The 17,680-nt window shown below is 40.0% G+C and overlaps 2 protein-coding genes across 2 annotated transcripts; both read left to right on the top strand.

Moving 5' to 3' along the window:
* The first annotated feature begins 402 nt into the window (after positions 1-402).
* On the top strand, positions 403-7,692 carry LOC145876239 (uncharacterized). Its single transcript, XM_082972027.1, has 2 exons — positions 403-409; positions 5,480-7,692. Exons 1-2 carry the CDS (start codon positions 403-405, stop codon positions 6,097-6,099), a joined length of 627 nt encoding a protein of 208 aa, XP_082828153.1. The 3' UTR covers positions 6,100-7,692.
* A 3,246-nt stretch (positions 7,693-10,938) lies between these two features.
* Positions 10,939-17,252, top strand: LOC145876216 (uncharacterized). Its single transcript, XM_082972009.1, has 2 exons — positions 10,939-11,496; positions 14,634-17,252. Exons 1-2 carry the CDS (start codon positions 11,139-11,141, stop codon positions 15,014-15,016), a joined length of 741 nt encoding a protein of 246 aa, XP_082828135.1. The 5' UTR covers positions 10,939-11,138; the 3' UTR covers positions 15,017-17,252.
* The last annotated feature ends 428 nt before the right edge of the window (positions 17,253-17,680 follow it).

The following is a 17,680-nucleotide window of genomic DNA, read 5'->3' as shown; positions in this document are numbered from 1 at the left end:
GCCTTTCCAAATCATGTCTAATCAATTGAATTTACCGCAGGTGGACTCCAATCAAGTTGTAGAAACATCTCAAGGATAATCAATGGAAACAGGATGCATCTGAGCTCAATTCTGAGTCTCATAGCAAAGGGTCTGAATACTCAAGTAAATACATTTGAAAAAATGTTTTAAAAAAAAAACTGTTTTTGGTTTGTCATTATGGGGTATTGTGTGTAGATTGATGAGGGGAAAAAATTATTAAATTTTAGAATAAGGCTGTAATGTAACAAAATGTGGAAAAGTGAAGGGGTCTGAATACTTTACGAATGCACTGTATACCGCTGGTAGAGTTTTCTACCATTGGCAGTTTTGTACACAGTCATGTGATACGTGGTACAGAAAAGTCCAATCTTAGGAGAGTACATGGGAGGCACTATACAGTGTGTCTGCAGGCGGCTATCTGGTCAAAACCACTGATACAGGTGCCCCTCCACCATCTGGTGGGATGGATCATGTCTACAGAGAAACTTAGATTCAAATACTTAGATGTGTGTGTATTGGGTCTATGTTGTGAAATTGTTAGATATTACTTGTTAGATATTACTGCACCGTCTGAGATAGAAACACAAGCATTTCGCTACACCCGCAGTAACATCTGCTAAACATGTGTATGTGACCAATAAAATGTGATTTTGATTTGAAATAAACGTCCTATTTATCAAAGGTGCTTTTGTCTGGGGTCAAAATGACTCCAAAGGATTTGAATTTGTTAAAAGTCCATTTTGATACAGAAACACTAAACCATGATTTAGATTTATTAAGAACAAGTTGATTGACAAAGTCATGAAAAATTGAAAGAATTGAATAAACCACATTTTGGCCATGATAAAAGATATGCCTCTGGGATCAAAATGATCCATGTCAGAAGTATGGTTCAATGCAAATATGTAGTGGGTGTAAAGTTGGTTTTAAATTCTCACTCATTAAACACAAATCAATCAACACATGCTTCTCTTTGAACGACTTAATATAATATTAAACTTTTCTGAAATAAATGAAAAATAAACGTTTGGTTCCTCAACTGCGTTGCTTCGTCCAGTCAGCAGATGGCGATGTGCGTCTTTTAGGTTCAGGCGATGCTGCCAGTGTGACGTATAATCTAGTGGACGGGACGCTCCTTCAACAACAACAGCTAGTCAGACACCTCGGTAGCTTTCTAGCAAACATAGCTACAACATTCACGCTCTTTACACTGGTTTGGTGTATATTAGTCGCTGTGTATTAAACACACTTCTGTCGTATGTATTTGTTGACCCATTTAATTATATATTTACGTTGTTTGTAAGCTAGCTGGTTTGCTAAGTTAGCTTAGAACTAGGCTAGTCGCTAATGCTAGCTAGCTAACATCCCCGACCATGAGTTCACTAAGCTACTCTCCTGCTAAAGAAGAGGAGGTCTGCTGGACGGAGAAAGAAGCTCTAGTGAAGGAGGAGGAGGAGGAGGAAGAGGAGGCTGTTACAATACAAAAACAAGTAGAGGGTGAGGCTGTTACAGTGAAAGAAGAAGAGAAAGACGTTACAGTGAAAGAAGAGGAAGACGCGTTCAGAGTGAAAGAGGAGGAGGATGTTACTGTAAAAGAAGAGGAGGAAGAGAAAGAGGAGGATTCAGTTTTTGGAGTGAAAGAGGAGGAGGGGGAGATGACTGTCACATTGGAGGAAGAAGAGGAGGTTGGAGATCTGTTTAACACCAGTAAGTACCGTCTCTGCAGTCGTTGAACCAATATGCAGTAAAGGGGTTCTACACTTTAATGTTGTTCTGTAGGAATGGCTGAAGCTACACTGTAACGTGTAGAACATCAAGAGTGGACCATCAACAAAACGTTAACAATTGATCAAATGCATCCAATGACAATGCCTGAAATACTGTAGTCCTCAATATCTCCTATTAGATTAGCCCAAGATGTTCTCTTAAAGGGGCAATCAGCAGTTGTTACATCCATTTTGGGACTTATACATTAATGATATGTACCCATCTGTTTCTTGAAGAAATCACTTATAAATGCCTCATGAGCTTAGTTCAACTGTCGTACCCCATCAGAACCCAAAATATAAGCATTTTTTTACTCCAATGTTTGTCAGGAAATATTAACAAACACTGTATATCCTCAAAACATGGTTAAAACTATAATGTTGATATCATGGATGGTTACATTTCTCCAGCTCCATCCCTCAGCTTTTTACTGAAACGGGCAGGGAGTACGCTTTGATATTGTTTCTACTGCTGATTGCTGCCCCCGTTACTCCTCAAGGTCCAAGGACTGTATGTTATTTTCAGAGGTAGACTCGCTCTGGCAGTCAAAATAATCAAATATTCCATCATCAAATCAAATGTATTTATATAGCCCTTCTTACATCAGCTGAGTGGCAAGTTATCTGACCATTTCTACCAATCTGTGTGCCAGTTGTGATTTTCATATGTACATTTTACTGGAACAGTTTCATTTCATTTATAATAGTATCTCAAAATCATTGCCTGTGATTAATCTACATTCTATCTAAATGAAAATTATACAAATCTAAAAGTAACTTTTATTGCCATCTATGTAAAAAAAAACGCAAGTAAAACTAAATGCATGCTATTCAACCGATCGCTGCCTGCACCTGCCCGCCCGTCCAGCATCACTACTCTGGACGGCTCTGACTTAGAATACGTGAACAACTACAAATACCTGGGTGTCTGGTTAGACTGTAAACTCTCCTTCCAGACTCACATTAAGCATCTCCAATCCAAAATTAAATCTAGAATCGGCGTCCTATATCACAACAAAGCATCCTTCACTCATGCTGCCAAACATACCCTCGTAAAACTGACCATCCTACCGATCCTCGACTTCGGCGATGTCATCTATAAAATAGCCTCCAACACTCTACTCAACAAACTGGATGCAGTCTATCACAGTGCCATCCGTTTTGTCACCAAAGCCCCATATACTACCCACCACTGCGACCTGTACGCTCTCGTTGGCTGGCCCTCGCTTCATACTCGTCGCCAAACCCACTGGCTCCAGGTCATCTACAAGACCCTGCTAGGTAAAGTCCCCCCTTATCTCAGCTCGCTGGTCACCATAGCAGCACCCACCTGTAGCACGCGCTCCAGCAGGTATATCTCACTGGTCACCCCCAAAGCCAATTCCTCCTTTGGTCGTCTTTCCTTACAGTTCTCTGCTGCCAATGACTTGAACGAACTGCAAAAATCTCTGAAGCTGGAGACTCATATCTCCCTCACTAGCTTTAAGCACCAGCTGTCAGAGCAGCTCACAGATCACTGCACCTGTACATAGCCCATCTGTAAACAGCCCATCTATCTACCTACCTCATCACCATACTGTGTTTATTTATTTATCTTGCTCCTTTGCACCCCAGTATCTCTACTTGCACATTAATCTTCTGCACATCTACCATTCCAGTGTTTAATTGCTATATTGTAATTACTTCATTACTTCACCACCACGCCTATTTATTGTCTTAACTTACCTCATTTCCACTCACTGTATATAGACTTTTTGTTTTCTTTTGTTCTACTGTATTATTGACTGTATGTTTTGTTTATTCCATGTGTTGTTGTATGTGTCGAATTGCTACGCTTTATCTTGGCCAGGTCGCAGTTGCAAATGAGAACTTGTTCTCAACTAGCCTACCTGGTTAAATAAAGGTGAAATAAAAAAATAAATGATGGGTCCTACAGTAGGTCTATGTTATTGTTAGGTGAAGTTATGGGTCCTACAGTAGGTCTATGTTATTGTTAGGTGAAGTTATGGGTCCTACAGTAGGTCTATGTTATTGTTAGGTGAAGTTATGGGTCCTACAGTAGGTCTATGTTATTGTTAGGTGAAGTTATGGGTCCTACAGTAGGTCTATGTTATTGTTAGGTGAAGTTATGGGTCCTACAGTAGGTATATGTTGTTAGGTGAAGTTATGGGTCCTACAGTAGGTATATGTTGTTAGGTGAAGTTATGGGTCCTACAGTAGGTCTATGTTGTTAGGTGAAGTTATGGGTCCTACAGTAGGTCTATGTTGTTAGGTGAAGTTATGGGTCCTACAGTAGGTCTATGTTGTTAGGTGAAGTTATGGGTCCTACAGTAGGTCTATGTTGTTGTTAGGTGAAGTTATGGGTCCTACAATAGGTCTATGTTGTTAATAGGTGAAGTTATGGGTCCTACAGTAGGTCTATGTTTTTAGGTGAAGTTATGGGTCCTACAGTAGGTCTATGTTATTGTTATGGGTCCTAGAGGACACTATGTGTGTCATGCAACAACAACCAAAGTGCTTCTTCGTTCATTACATAGGTATGTTTGTTGTTAGGTGAAGTTATGGGCCAATTTGGCAAAGAGTGTACAAACCCTCATTGTCAGGCTGATGGAAAAGCCAAAGAGCATTTTACTGGTTGAAGTGTTTTTTAAGTACAAAGCAGTTGATTTGCGACAATAACACAAACATATTAAGCAGGAGATTCAAATGAGTCTTACAATTATAATCCAAAGTAGTGTGAAATGAACTCATCATCAACCTGGAAATGGAGGTTACTCCCCTGAGTTTCCCCCATTCACTTTCAGAATACATTGTGAAAAACTAAAATCTTTGCTCACCATTTTTGCTCCAGGCAGATATACTACATCCATAACTAGTGGTTTCCTCATTACCAGATATACTACATCCATAACTAGTGGTCTCCTCATTACCAGATATACTACATCCATAACTAGTGGTTTCCTCATTAGCAGATATACTACATCCATAACTAGTGGTTTCCTCATTAGCAGATATACTACATCCATAACTAGTGGTTTCCTCATTACCAGATATACTACATCCATAACTAGTGGTTTCCTCATTACCAGATATACTACATCCATAACTAGTGGTTTCCTCATTACCAGATATACTACATCCATAACTAGTGGTTTCCTCATTACCAGATATACTACATCCATAACTAGTGGTTTCCTCATTACCAGATATACTACATCCATAACTAGTGGTTTCCTCATTACCAGATATACTACATCCATAACTAGTGGTTTCCTCATTACCAGATATACTACATCCATAACTAGTGGTTTCCTCATTACCAGATATAGTACATCCATAACTATCGGTTTCTACAACAAAATTGCATGTGCATCGCCCTCGTGCCGCAATTTTAGCAAACACAGAAAGGGGCCTATATTGGAGACCAAAAGTAGTCTGGCACACTGCTTAGAGTTTCATCAACTTTAATAACTTATTTCTAGCCTACAATCGTAATGTTACTACGAATGTGAAAACAAGACAAAATATGACTATTCTTGCTCATTTTAAGACAATTGTCAAATAATTCTAACATTCATTACAGATGTCAATTGTTGTACAACATCATGGCTACGCTGTTGGCATCACCTTTTACAGTGGATTACCGCTGTTGTGGGCCTTTAATCATCTGTCTGACTTTGTTGTTCACACAGGAGAGAGACGGGACTATCTTGGATCCTCTGTGGAGCCTCAACAACCTCATGATGCTGAAGAGGCAGAGAAGAGTCTCTCCAGATCAGAACACCTCAAGAAACACCTGCAGAGATCCACAGGGAAGAGAACTCACTGCTGCTCTGACTGTGGGAAGAGATGCACCTCATCAGGCATTAAAATTCATCAGAGAACACACACAGGAGAGAAACCTTTTAGCTGTACTCAATGTGGGAAGAGATTTACTACATCTGGCTCTCTGACATTACACCAGAGAACACACACAGGAGAGAAACCTTATAGCTGTGGTCAATGTGGGAAGAGTTTTGGTCAATCTAGCAATCTGACAGTGCACCAGAGAATACATACAGGACAGAAACCCTATAGCTGTGATCAATGTGGGAAGAGTTTTGGTCAATCTAGCAATCTGACAGTGCACCAGAGAACACACACAGGAGAGAAACCTTATAGCTGTGGTCAATGTGGGAAGAGTTTTGGTCTATCTGGATATCTGACAGTGCACCAGAGAACACACACAGGAGAGAAATATTTTGGCTGTGGTCAATGTGACAAGAGATTCTCTGATAAAAGACCTCTGATCAAACATCAGAAAATACATTAAGGAGTTGTTTCATGATATCAATGAATTAATGTCACATTGTAGAATGTTTTAACATTGTAGTAGGTGTATATTAATGATGTCACAATGTAGAACCCTAAACGTTTGTCCCCTGTTCTATTGATTTCAACATGATATGGATATTAGCCTCAGGGGGAAAATCTAGGCTCTGAATTGAAAGAGTTACTATTTATGAGATTTAACAAAAAGTGACTAACAAAAAAAGAGCTGTGTTACACTTACCATGTTGGTGACCCACTGGAATCAAAATGTATCTGGCTGTTTTCTACAAATTGTCCTCTAACCAGGGATGTACACACTATTCCCAGATTCTGTGTGGTTTTTGAGCTGTTAGTTTTAACAGGACGTGCAACCTCATCTCCTTCCTCGCGGCACAATTGATTTCAACATGATATCGATGAGTTATGACAAATAAGTGTTGTGTTCCTTTGTTTAGGGACCCCTAAATTTAACTGCATCACTCCAAAATGTAGCTGACTGTCTTCTGCAGGTTGTCCTCTAACCAGTGAGGTGAAATATATCTCCATTTCCATGTGTTTTTTGTTTTGTTGTGTTAGTTTCAAAGAGCAGGTTCAACCTGATTTCCCCCCCAAATGGATATAAGATTTGTGTTTTGCGTTTAGCTAGTGCGTTGCTATGGATCTTTATTTATTTTGGCTGCACGTTTTTCCGTATTGGAGATGAGTTTTGTTTGGGCTCGTTCCAAGGAGACGAGAGTTCTAGAAGCTAGTGAGATTTAGGAAGACGAGAGTTCTAGAAGCTAGTGAGATTTAGGAAGACGAGAGTTCTAGAAGCTAGTGAGTTTTAGGAAGACGAGAGTTCTAGAAGCTAGTGAGTTTTAGGAAGAGGAGAGTTCTAGAAGCTAGTGAGTTTTAGGAAGACGAGAGTTCTAGAAGCTAGTGAGTTTTAGGAAGATGAGTGTTCTAGAAGCTAGTGAGTTTTAGGAAGATGAGAGTTCTAGAAGCTAGTGGGATTTAGGATTCTATAGAAAGAAAAAGGAGAAAAATAATCCTATTGTATATTATTATTTAGAAATACGTGTTTTTTTCTTGTTTTTAATTGTTGACAGCCAGTGATTATATTGTAGAAGGTGAAGCATTGTAGTTGATTTAAAATGTGAAATGGAAGTTGTTTTCTGTTGGTGGTGAGCAAACTTGTCCAACAAAAATATAGGATATATTTGTCTTAAGGGGGAAGGTGTTACAGGCTTTGGTTTTGAGGTTGGACTTTAGGTCTAGCCCGTTAGCACGTCTAGCTCGTTAGCACGTTTAGCTCGTTAGCACGTCTAGCTCGTTAGCACGTCTAGCTCGTTAGCCCGTCTAGCTCGTTAGCCCGTCTAGCTCGTTAGCACGTCTAGCTTCGTTAGCCCGTCTAGCTCGTTAGCACGTCTAGCTCGTTAGCCCGTCTAGCTCGTTAGCCCGTCTAGCTCGTTAGCCCGTCTAGCTTCGTTAGCCCGTCTAGCTCGTTACCACGTCTAGCTCGTTACCACGTCTAGCTTCGTTAGCCCGTCTAGCTTCGTTAGCCCGTCTAGCTTCGTTAGCCCGTCTAGCTCGTTAGCCCGTCTAGCTCCGTCAGCACGTCTAGCTCGTTAGCACGTCTAGCTCGTTAGCAGGTCTAGCCCGTTAGCCCGTCTAGCCCGTTAGCGCGTCTAGCTCGTTAGCACGTAGGACGCACTGATTGGTGTCACATCGTTAGTCGGTATGTGTTACACCTGTGCTGGCTTGTCCATCTCGTTAGTGGGAAGGTGTTTCACCTGAGCTGGTCCAGGTTCTATTTAAGAGTGTCTGGCCCAGTGCTCCAGTTGTCTTGATACATGTGGAGAGTCAACACCTTTAGTTGCTCCACCTTTTTGGTTTGCTTCCTGTCTTTAAGTTTGGTGTGGGTTTTTCTTTTGTTTTCCTCTTCTTGGGCAGATTTAGTGGGTCTCATGGTGGGTGTCTTTTAGGTCCCAGTTGTTGTTACTAGTCAACTTCCAGTGGACACCCCCATAGTGTCTTTCAGAGCCCCTCCTAAAAAACAAGTTATATTTTGGGTTGGATATTGCATCATATTGTTGATATTTTAATCAATGGCATTTCCTTACAATGCTCATTAGTCTTTCAGTTGTTATTGTTTTTTATCCTCATATTTGTGTACTAAATATTTCTGATTATTTTCATAGTTTTTTCCTGTGAAGCCATTGTGTTGCATCCATGTCTGACATGTGCTGTATAAATAAAGCTTGATTTGATTTGAACACATTGTAAAACAAATTAACCCAATGACTGACCAATCAACAGACTCCTGGTCCACCTTAGTATGAAAAACTGTATCAATCCCACTTTTCCAGCCTGCTGAAGGCGTGGTGGAGTGGTAAACACCACCCCCGGCTCTACGAGGGGCTTGAGGTGGTCTCCCACAGCTCTGCTTATGTCATGTTCTGTGGCCTTGCTGTTCCATTTATTGACTGTCCCTGCAACACAGAAACACATTTAGTCATATTATATAAAACACTCAATGTAATGGATATGGAGCATCTATGGCCTCAGTTACACCTGGCACCTAAATGTGACTTCTGTCATCTGATCACTCCAAGCTGCATTAGGTTCAGATCTACCAGGATGGGCCTTTGACAAAGTCTGGACATAGTCAGGCCACTGAATATGCATAAGCAATGTAAAAAGATGGGGTGAATGAGGGGAAAAGTAAATTTGACACAAATGACCTTCATAATAACAAAGAACAAATGTGTGTCTGAGGGGAAATTAACTTTCATACAGCCAAAAGGGGTGAGAAATTACACCAATATCAGTGGACAATTTGCACTAATGTTAATAAACATAGATGATGGAACATATTCCCTTTTGCTGACGTGATGAACCGCTAAGGGGACATAAATATTTACCATCTAAACCATGTGTGACCTCTCACCTCTCTGGCTGTAGAAGTGTTCTTCCTAACCAGTCCCTCAACAGCTCTCTGACTGAGCTCCACCCTCACTGGGTCTTCAGAGGAGAGGAAGGCTGAGGAGGGATGGAAGGATGAATGGATCAGTCAGTCAATAAAGTGTAGAGCTGCTGTCTGACAAAATCACTATTTTTAGTAGTTCATTAAAGTAAATAAGGCTTTATGACTGCTGAATACCAACTATCAATCACTTAGATCATGTATTTTCAGGTAGAGATACATCCTTGGGACGTCCATAGCCCATTGAAGTTGACATTTAAAATGGTTAAGGTAGGGGTTAAGGTTAGGGTTTAGGGTAGAGATGTCCCAAGGATCCCAGAAAGCATTGACCATCGTGCATTATTCTGTCTCTTTTACATAGCAGGTGTAAAATAAACACAGACAAGACAAGTAGGCACGCAGTGCATTATGGTCATTGTAGTTTAAAAATAGCATCTAATTATGTAGGGTGACCATACGTCCTCTTTTTCCCGGACATGTCCTCTTTTTGGACCTAAAAAATGTGTCCGGCCGGGATTTCTAAATCGCCCAGAATGTCCGGGATTCGGCTTTTGCTTCCTACAGTCTCCATTCATTGTGTGCGTTTTGGGGGTTTTGCGTTGCTTTGACCTTTTTCAAGCGCTCGTACTAAGACCGAAGCAAGTGTTAACGCTGTGATAGCACCACATTCTGTCGACATAGCTCAGAAAGCACTAGAAGACATACCTTACTGTGGTGTTTCTACTGATGGGAGCAATCACGGTGCTGTGAAAATATTCCCTCTGCTTATTCAGTATTTTGATTGGAAGAATGGTGGCGTGCAAAGTAAATTAGTCGAAGTTAAAAACACTCCAAATGAGACAGCTGATACGATCGCGCAATACATCAAAGAAACACTGGAAAATAATGGGATTTTTTCCAAATATATTGTGTTGGCATGTGGACTAATATGTTGTTGAGTTGTGTTCTTACACTGGTACAGTCATGCCCTATGAGAGATGTATGACTGCGCATGTGCGAAAATAAATAAAGTGCATTTTCCCCGTTCTGGTTAAAACACCAATGATGAACATGTGTGTTTATTCCTCCGTTAAGTAAACCGGTATTCCTGTCCTGAAGATGTCAGCACCAACACCGGAGCTACGAGGCCTGCGTCCAAATCGCTAAGCAGTAAACTTCAAAGCAGTGTACTGATGCCTGTATCACTTTATCAGCAGCATGTCATCAATGGCGTCTGAAGCTTCATTTCATCAAACAACCACCTGATTGGTTTGGTATTGGGCTTGTTCGACACTGCAGGCGACTGCCGACTGACTGATCTACAAATTCCCTGTTGCTGCTGTTGAAAGAAGTGTTCCGTCCACTATATATACACGTCACACTAGCATCGCCTTAAAGCCCCACATGATGTATTGTTACACCATGTAGGATCAGTATAGACCTAGTCTGTTCATTATATACATCTACATGATGTATTGTTACACCATGTAGGAGCAGTATAGACCTAGTCTGTTCATTATATACATCTACATGATGTATTGTTACACCATGTAGGAGCAGTATAGACCTAGTCTGTTCATTATATACATCGACATTATGTATTGTTACACCATGTAGGATCAGTATAGACCTAGTCTGTTCATTATATACATCTACATGATGTATTGTTACACCATGCTCTTTGTACGTGTTGATATAATATTCATATTTAATGGAGAGGAACAAAACGTTTCCCTAAACTGCTTTATAATATTATAATTCAATGAAGAATAAAAATAGTTTTCCCTCCTCAACTGCGTTTCCTCCCTCCAGACAGCAGATGGCGATATGTGTCTTTCAGGCGATGTTTCTAGTGTGACGTATAATCTAGTGGACGGAACGCTTCTTCAACAACTGCAGCCACCTCGGTAGCTCGCTAGCTGACAAAGTCGGAACATTCAAGTTCTTTAGACACTTTCCTGGTTTAATTGTAACTGTGATTTAGACATACTTATGTGTAAACAACTAGCTACCCCATTTAATTTAATATTTACGTTGTAAGTCAACTATCTGGCTGGTTAAGTTAGCACTAGCCTAGCTAGCTAACATCCCCGACCATGCGCTCACTAAGCTACTCTCCTCCTGCTAAAGAAGAGGTCTGTTGGACGGAGAAAGAAGCTCTGGGGCTGAACATTGTCGTGAAAGAGGAGAAGGAAGAGGAGGATGTCACAGTAAAACAAGAAGTAGAGGGTGAGGCTGTTACCGTGAAAGAAGAAGAGAAAGACGTTACAGAGAAAGAAGAGGAAGACGCGTTCAGAGTGAAAGAGGAGGAGGATGTTACAGTAAAAGAAGAGGAGGAAGTGAAAGAAAATGAAGACGTTTTTGGAATGAAGGATGAAGAGGGGGAGATTACTGTCACATTAGAGGAGGACGAAGAAGAGAAGACTGGAGATCTGATTAACATTAGTAAATACAGTGAGTACTATCTAATAAAACAGGGACATTGATCTGATTAACACCAGTAAATACAGTGAGTACTATCTAATAAAACAGGGACATTGATCTGATTAACACCAGTAAATACAGTGAGTACTATCTAATAAAACAGGGACATTGATCTGATTTAACACCAGTAAATACAGTGAGTACTATCTAATAAAACAGGGACATTGATCTGATTAACACCAGTAAATACAGTGAGTACTATCTTATAAAACAGGAACATTGATCTGATTAACACCAGTAAATACAGTGAGTACTATCTAATAAAACAGGGACATTGATCTGATTAACACCAGTAAATACAGTGAGTACTATCTAATAAAACAGGGACATTGATCTGATTAACACCAGTAAATACAGTGAGTACTATCTAATAAAACAGGGACATTGATCTGATTAACACCAGTAAATACAGTGAGTACTATCTAATAAAACAGGGACATTGATCTGGTTAACACCAGTAAATACAGTGAGTACTATCTAATAAAACAGGGACATTGATCTGGTTAACACCAGTAAATACAGTGAGTACTATCTAATAAAACAGGGACATTGATCTGATTAACACCAGTAAATACAGTGAGTACTATCTAATAAAACAGGGACATTGATCTGATTAACACCAGTAAATACAGTGAGTAATATCTGATAAAACAGGGACATTGATCTAATTAACACCAGTAAATACAGTGAGTACTATCTAATAAAACAGGGACATTGATCTGATTAACACCAGTAAATACAGTGAGTACTATCTAATAAAACAGGGACATTGATCTGATTAACACCAGTAAATACAGTGAGTAATATCTGATAAAAGAGGGACACAATCTCTGCAGTTGTTGAACTAATGTGTGATTTTAAAAGGGCATTCTACACTTGAATATGTTGTTGTACTGTATGAATTGTTCATGACGTCCTTTCCTGTTGAAAAGTGATATAAATACAGTAAAGTATAAACACACTAATGGGAAACAAATAAATGTTTTGGGCAAAATAGTGCTTTTTTAGACAACTGCAAACTAGAAGGAGTGAGTGATGTCATAGTAAGGCCTCCAAGGAGTTGGCTTGATGGGAAGTCGTGATGTCATCCAATAGGAGGCTGATCTTCATGTGAATATTCATTATTCTTTTTAAAATCCTTCCTGTTCTGTCAAGTATGTTGTTGATCATTGCTAGAAAGCCGTTTTCAAGTCTTGCATTGACTTTCAAGATGATTTAAGTCCAAACTGTAACTAGGCCACTCAGGAACATTCAATGTCATCTTGGTAAGCTCCTCCAGTGTAGATTTGGCCTTGTGGTTTAGGTTATTGTCCTGTTAGGACAGTTTTTTGTATTCAGATCTCTGAAATGCTCTCTACCTACGTAACATTTAGTGTCTCCTTATGTTACGCTGGCAAAACAGTTTTTATGGGCACAGAAATCCTAAATAATTTCAGAGTTTGCTAAATCCAATGGTTCTAACCGAGAGTCACCTTAACTTTATTGACAACACCCAAATAGATTCTGTCATTAACGTCGTTCTTCAATAATTACACATAATACTTAATACTGTAGCTGTTTAGTTACAGTCACATGTTCAACTATCATCAGCTGATCCAGGAAATCATTTTCTGAATGACAGTCACATGACAAACATCACGACATGCAACAACAACCAAAGTGCTTCTTCATTCATTACTCTGGTAAAGACAGTTATGCCGTTCTCCACGTTGGATCCAACATCCCAAACAAATCGATGTTTATAATGTGTTACTGTCTGGCTGATTTACAGTAGGGTCTCATTACTCTGTCTGGACACAGAGATACTTAGCTCATAATGTGTAGAGAAATGTTCCTTGATGGATAGGCTATTGTACAACACACAGAGCTATTTTCCTTTATTCAGGACATTTAGAATGACAACACATTACAGAGTAGCCTAGTGGGATTATTCACAAAATTATCTGGTGATCAGGTTATGAAATGTCATGACAAAGACATGTTAGTTTCCATGTTTCACCTGAAATATAAAATGATATATAGTCTTAGGTGAAGTAGGTCTATGTTGTTGTTAGGTGAAGTTATGGGTCCTACAGTAGGTCTATGTTGTTAGGTGAAGTTATGGGTCTTACAGTTGGTCTATGTTATTGTTAGGTGAAGTTATGGGCCAATTTGTTAAACACTTAGTGTACAAACCCTCATTGTCAGGCTGATGTTAAAGCTAGCCAAAGAGCATTTTACTGGTTGAAGTGTTTTTTAAGTATAAATCAGTTGATATGCGACAATAACACAAACATATTAAGTAGGTGATTCAAGCGAGTCTTACAATTATAATCCATATTTAATGTGAAATGCACTCATAAGCAACCTGTAAATGGAGGCTATATTTGCTGTCAGCCTATGAGAACTCCCCTGAGTTTTCCCCCACGGTGGTGAATTAGTGAATAGACACAGAGCTTAATGTGAGTTTCCTTGAGTAGCACTCCTGATCTTGTGCTGTAATATTCAGAATACATTGTGAAAACTAAAATCTTTGCTCACTATTTTTTGCTCCAGGCAGATATACTACATCCATAACTAGTGGTTTCCTCATTACCAGATATACTACATCCATAACTAGTGGTTTCCTCATTACCAGATATACTACATCCATAACTAGTGGTTTCCTCATTAGCAGATATACTACATCCATAACTAGTGGTTTCCTCATTACCAGATATACTACATCCATAACTAGTGGTTTCCTCATTACCAGATATACTACATCCATAACTAGTGGTTTCCTCATTAGCAGGGAAGTGTTTCTGCAATCATTTTTGTGTGCGCATTGACCTCGTGTCGCAATTTTAGCAAACACAGAAAGGGGCCAATATTGGAGACCAAAAGTCATCTGGCACACTGCTTAGGGTTTCAACAACTTTAAAAACTTTTCTAGTTTCTACTAATGTGAAAACAAGACAAAATATGATTGTTGCTAAGTTGACTGTCTTAATTGTCAAATATTTTAACAGACGTCAATTGTTGTACAACTTCATGGGTACGCTCTGGGCATCACCTTTTACCTCAAATAAACAGTGGATTTCTGCTGTTGTGGACCTTTAACCATCTGCCTGACTTTGTTCTCACAGGAGAGAGACGGGACTATTGGGATCCTGGGGATCCTCAACAACATCATGATGCTGACGAGGCAGAGAAGAGTCTCTCCAGATCAGAACTCCTCAAGAAACACCAGCGAGTTCACACAGGAGAGAAATCTCACTGCTGCTCTGACTGTGGGAAAATATTCAACTCTTCACTAGGCCTTAAAATACATCAAAGAATTCACACTGGAGAGAAATCTTATGGCTGTGATCAGTGTGGGAAGAGTTTTACTACATCTAGCTGTCTAACTAAACACCAGAGAACACACACAGGACAGAAACCTTATAGCTGTGATCAGTGTGGGAAGAGATACTCTGATAAAAGATCTCTGATCAAACATCAGAAACTACATGAAGGAGTTGTTTCATGATATCAGTGAAATAATGTCACAATGTAGAATGTTTTAACATTGTAGTAGGAGTATTTTAATAACGTCAGAATGTAGAACCCTAAACGTTTGTTGTTCAATTGATTTTAGCCTCAGGGGGAAAAATCCAGGCTCTGAAATGGAAGAGTTACTATTTATGTGATTTAACAAAAAGTGACTAACAAAAAAAGAGTTCTGTTACACTTACCACGTTGGTGACCCACTGGAATCACAATGCAACACTTCAAAATGTAGCTAGCTGTTTTCTACAAATTGTACTCTAACCAGTGATGTACACATTATTCCCATATTCCATGTGGTTTTTGAGCTGTTAGTTTTAACAGGACGTGCAACCTCATCTCCCTCCTCTCGCACAATTGATTTCAACATGATATCGATGAGTGATGACAAATAAGTGTTGTGTTCCTTTGTTCAGCGACCCTTAAATGTAAATGCATCACTGTTGCCCTGCTTTTAGAATATCAGGGTTAATTCTCAGATGTGCCAACCCAAGTGTACTAGAGCATGACATTGGGGACTGGGCCCCGATCCAACAACATGCCTATCTAGTGAACACTGAAAAGAGAGAGAAGCTCTGCAATGAGGTGGAAAGTTACTACGGATATTGCAGGAGTTTCCTCTTGAAATCAGACATGTCTGTGGTGAGGACAACTTGGTTGCTGATTGTCTCAAGGGTGGGCAGTTAAAAAGTTTAGTGTTTTGTGTTTAGCCAGTCCGTTGCCATGGATCACAATTTATTTTGACTGCACGTTTTTCCGTATTGGAGATGAGTTTTGTTTGGGCTCGTTCCAAGGGGACGAGAGTTCTAGAAGCTAGTGAGTTTTAGGAAGACGAGAGTTCTAGAAGCTAGTGAGTTTTAGGAAGACGAGTGTTCTAGAAGCTAGTGGGATTTAGGATTCTATAGAAAGAAAAAGGAGAAAAAAATAATACGATTGTATATTATTATTTAGAAATACGTGTTTTTAATTGTTGACATCCAGTGGACACCATGTTTATATTGTAGAAGGGAAGCATTTTTGTTGATTTTAATATGAAATGTAAGTTGTTTTCTGTTGGTGGTGAGCAAACTTGTCCATCAAAAATATAGGATATATTTTTTGTCTTAAGGTGGAAGGTGTTACAGGCTTTGGTTTTTCCATTTATGTTTTGAGGTTGAACTTTAGCTCGTTAGCACGTCTAGCTCGTTAGCCCGTCTAGCTCGTTAGCACGTCTAGCTCGTTAGCCCGTCTCGCTCGTTAGCACGTCTCGCTCGTTAGCACGTCTAGCTCGTTAGCACGTCTAGCCCGTTAGCACGTCTAGCTCGTTAGCACGTCTCGCTCGTTAGCCCGTCTCGCTCGTTAGCACGTCTAGCTCGTTAGCACGTCTAGCCCGTCTAGCTCGTTAGCACGTCTAGCTCGTTAGCCCGTCTAGCTCGTTAGCACGTCTAGCTCGTTAGCCCGTCTAGCTCGTTAGCACGTAGGACGCACTGATTGGTGTCACCTCGTTAGTCAGTATGTGTTACACCTGTGCTGGCTTGTCCATCTCGTTAGTGGGAAGGTGTTTCACCTGAGCTGGTCCAGGTTCTATTTAAGAGTGTCTGGCCCAGTGCTCCAGTTGTCTTGATACATGTGGAGAGTCAACACCTTTAGTTGCTCCACCTTTTTGGTTTGCTTCCTGTCTTTAAGTTTGGTGTGGGTTTTTCTTTTGTGGACACTGAGAGCAAAACTGCAACATTATGTTATAATACTTTTATTGCATCAAATGGTTGTTTGATGCAACAGAATAGAGGGTTCTTATAACTATTGTGTCTGTGTGTTCTACTGAGGATGGGCCTCTGGGAGAAACACTGTCAGGAGATTTACAATGTATTTTGGGTGATAAAACCTAAAGAGACTGCATTCCAGAGCATGAGTTATTGTTTCTGTTCTATATGGTACCAGGGAGAGATGACCTCAGGGCCAGACCCTGGTCTCTACACAAAGAGTACTGTTTTTACAGCAGATACTGTCTGCTGAGAATTAGAAGTATCTTTCATACAAATCTTAACCTTGTGACCCGTTCTATACATCTGTTGTTCGTCATGTAGGTTGAAAGGGCTATAAAAGACCTTTGTACTTTTGTCCCGTGGGTCCACCAGCCATCATTATTGTAGGGCACTCAATTGATTCACTTTATATGTGTGTGTTGTTTTGACCTGCTTCCGTATTAGTAAGTGAATAAAGATTTAGTTTTAGAATAACTCTGACTTGTGTGATAAGTTTGTCTCAATTGATATTAAAGAAATTAACCACCACATATGGGGATGTGAATCTTGACTTGGTGACCGCTCCTGGTATCCTGGGTAAATTACCTGACTCCTGGTGACCTGGGTAAATGGTCCACAAGGGATTCCTCTAACTTGGGATCTCAGGGAGACCACACTTAGAGAACGGAGCAAATGGACCCACCTTTGATCTGAGAGGCAGTGAGCCGAGTGGATACCACATCTCAAACGTAGTTTAAAAAAAGAAAGAGGTGAGCGAAACACAAAGTTGAGTTTTTAGAAAATCCTCGTAGGCTCTGAGTGTGTATTCCTGTGTGGAGGTGTAAACAGGGCCCAGTCAGGAGGCTCTGAGGCTGAGTCAGCTATCTCTGTAAACTGGATGAAAACTAGAATCTGTGTTTACT

This window comes from Salmo salar, unplaced genomic scaffold (genome assembly GCF_965601325.2).
Source record: "Salmo salar unplaced genomic scaffold, fSalSal1 ptg000519l, whole genome shotgun sequence".
Lineage (NCBI taxonomy): Eukaryota > Metazoa > Chordata > Actinopteri > Salmoniformes > Salmonidae > Salmo > Salmo salar.
The sequence above is the reverse complement of the archived record's forward strand: the minus strand, read 5'-3'. Positions and strand labels throughout refer to the sequence as shown.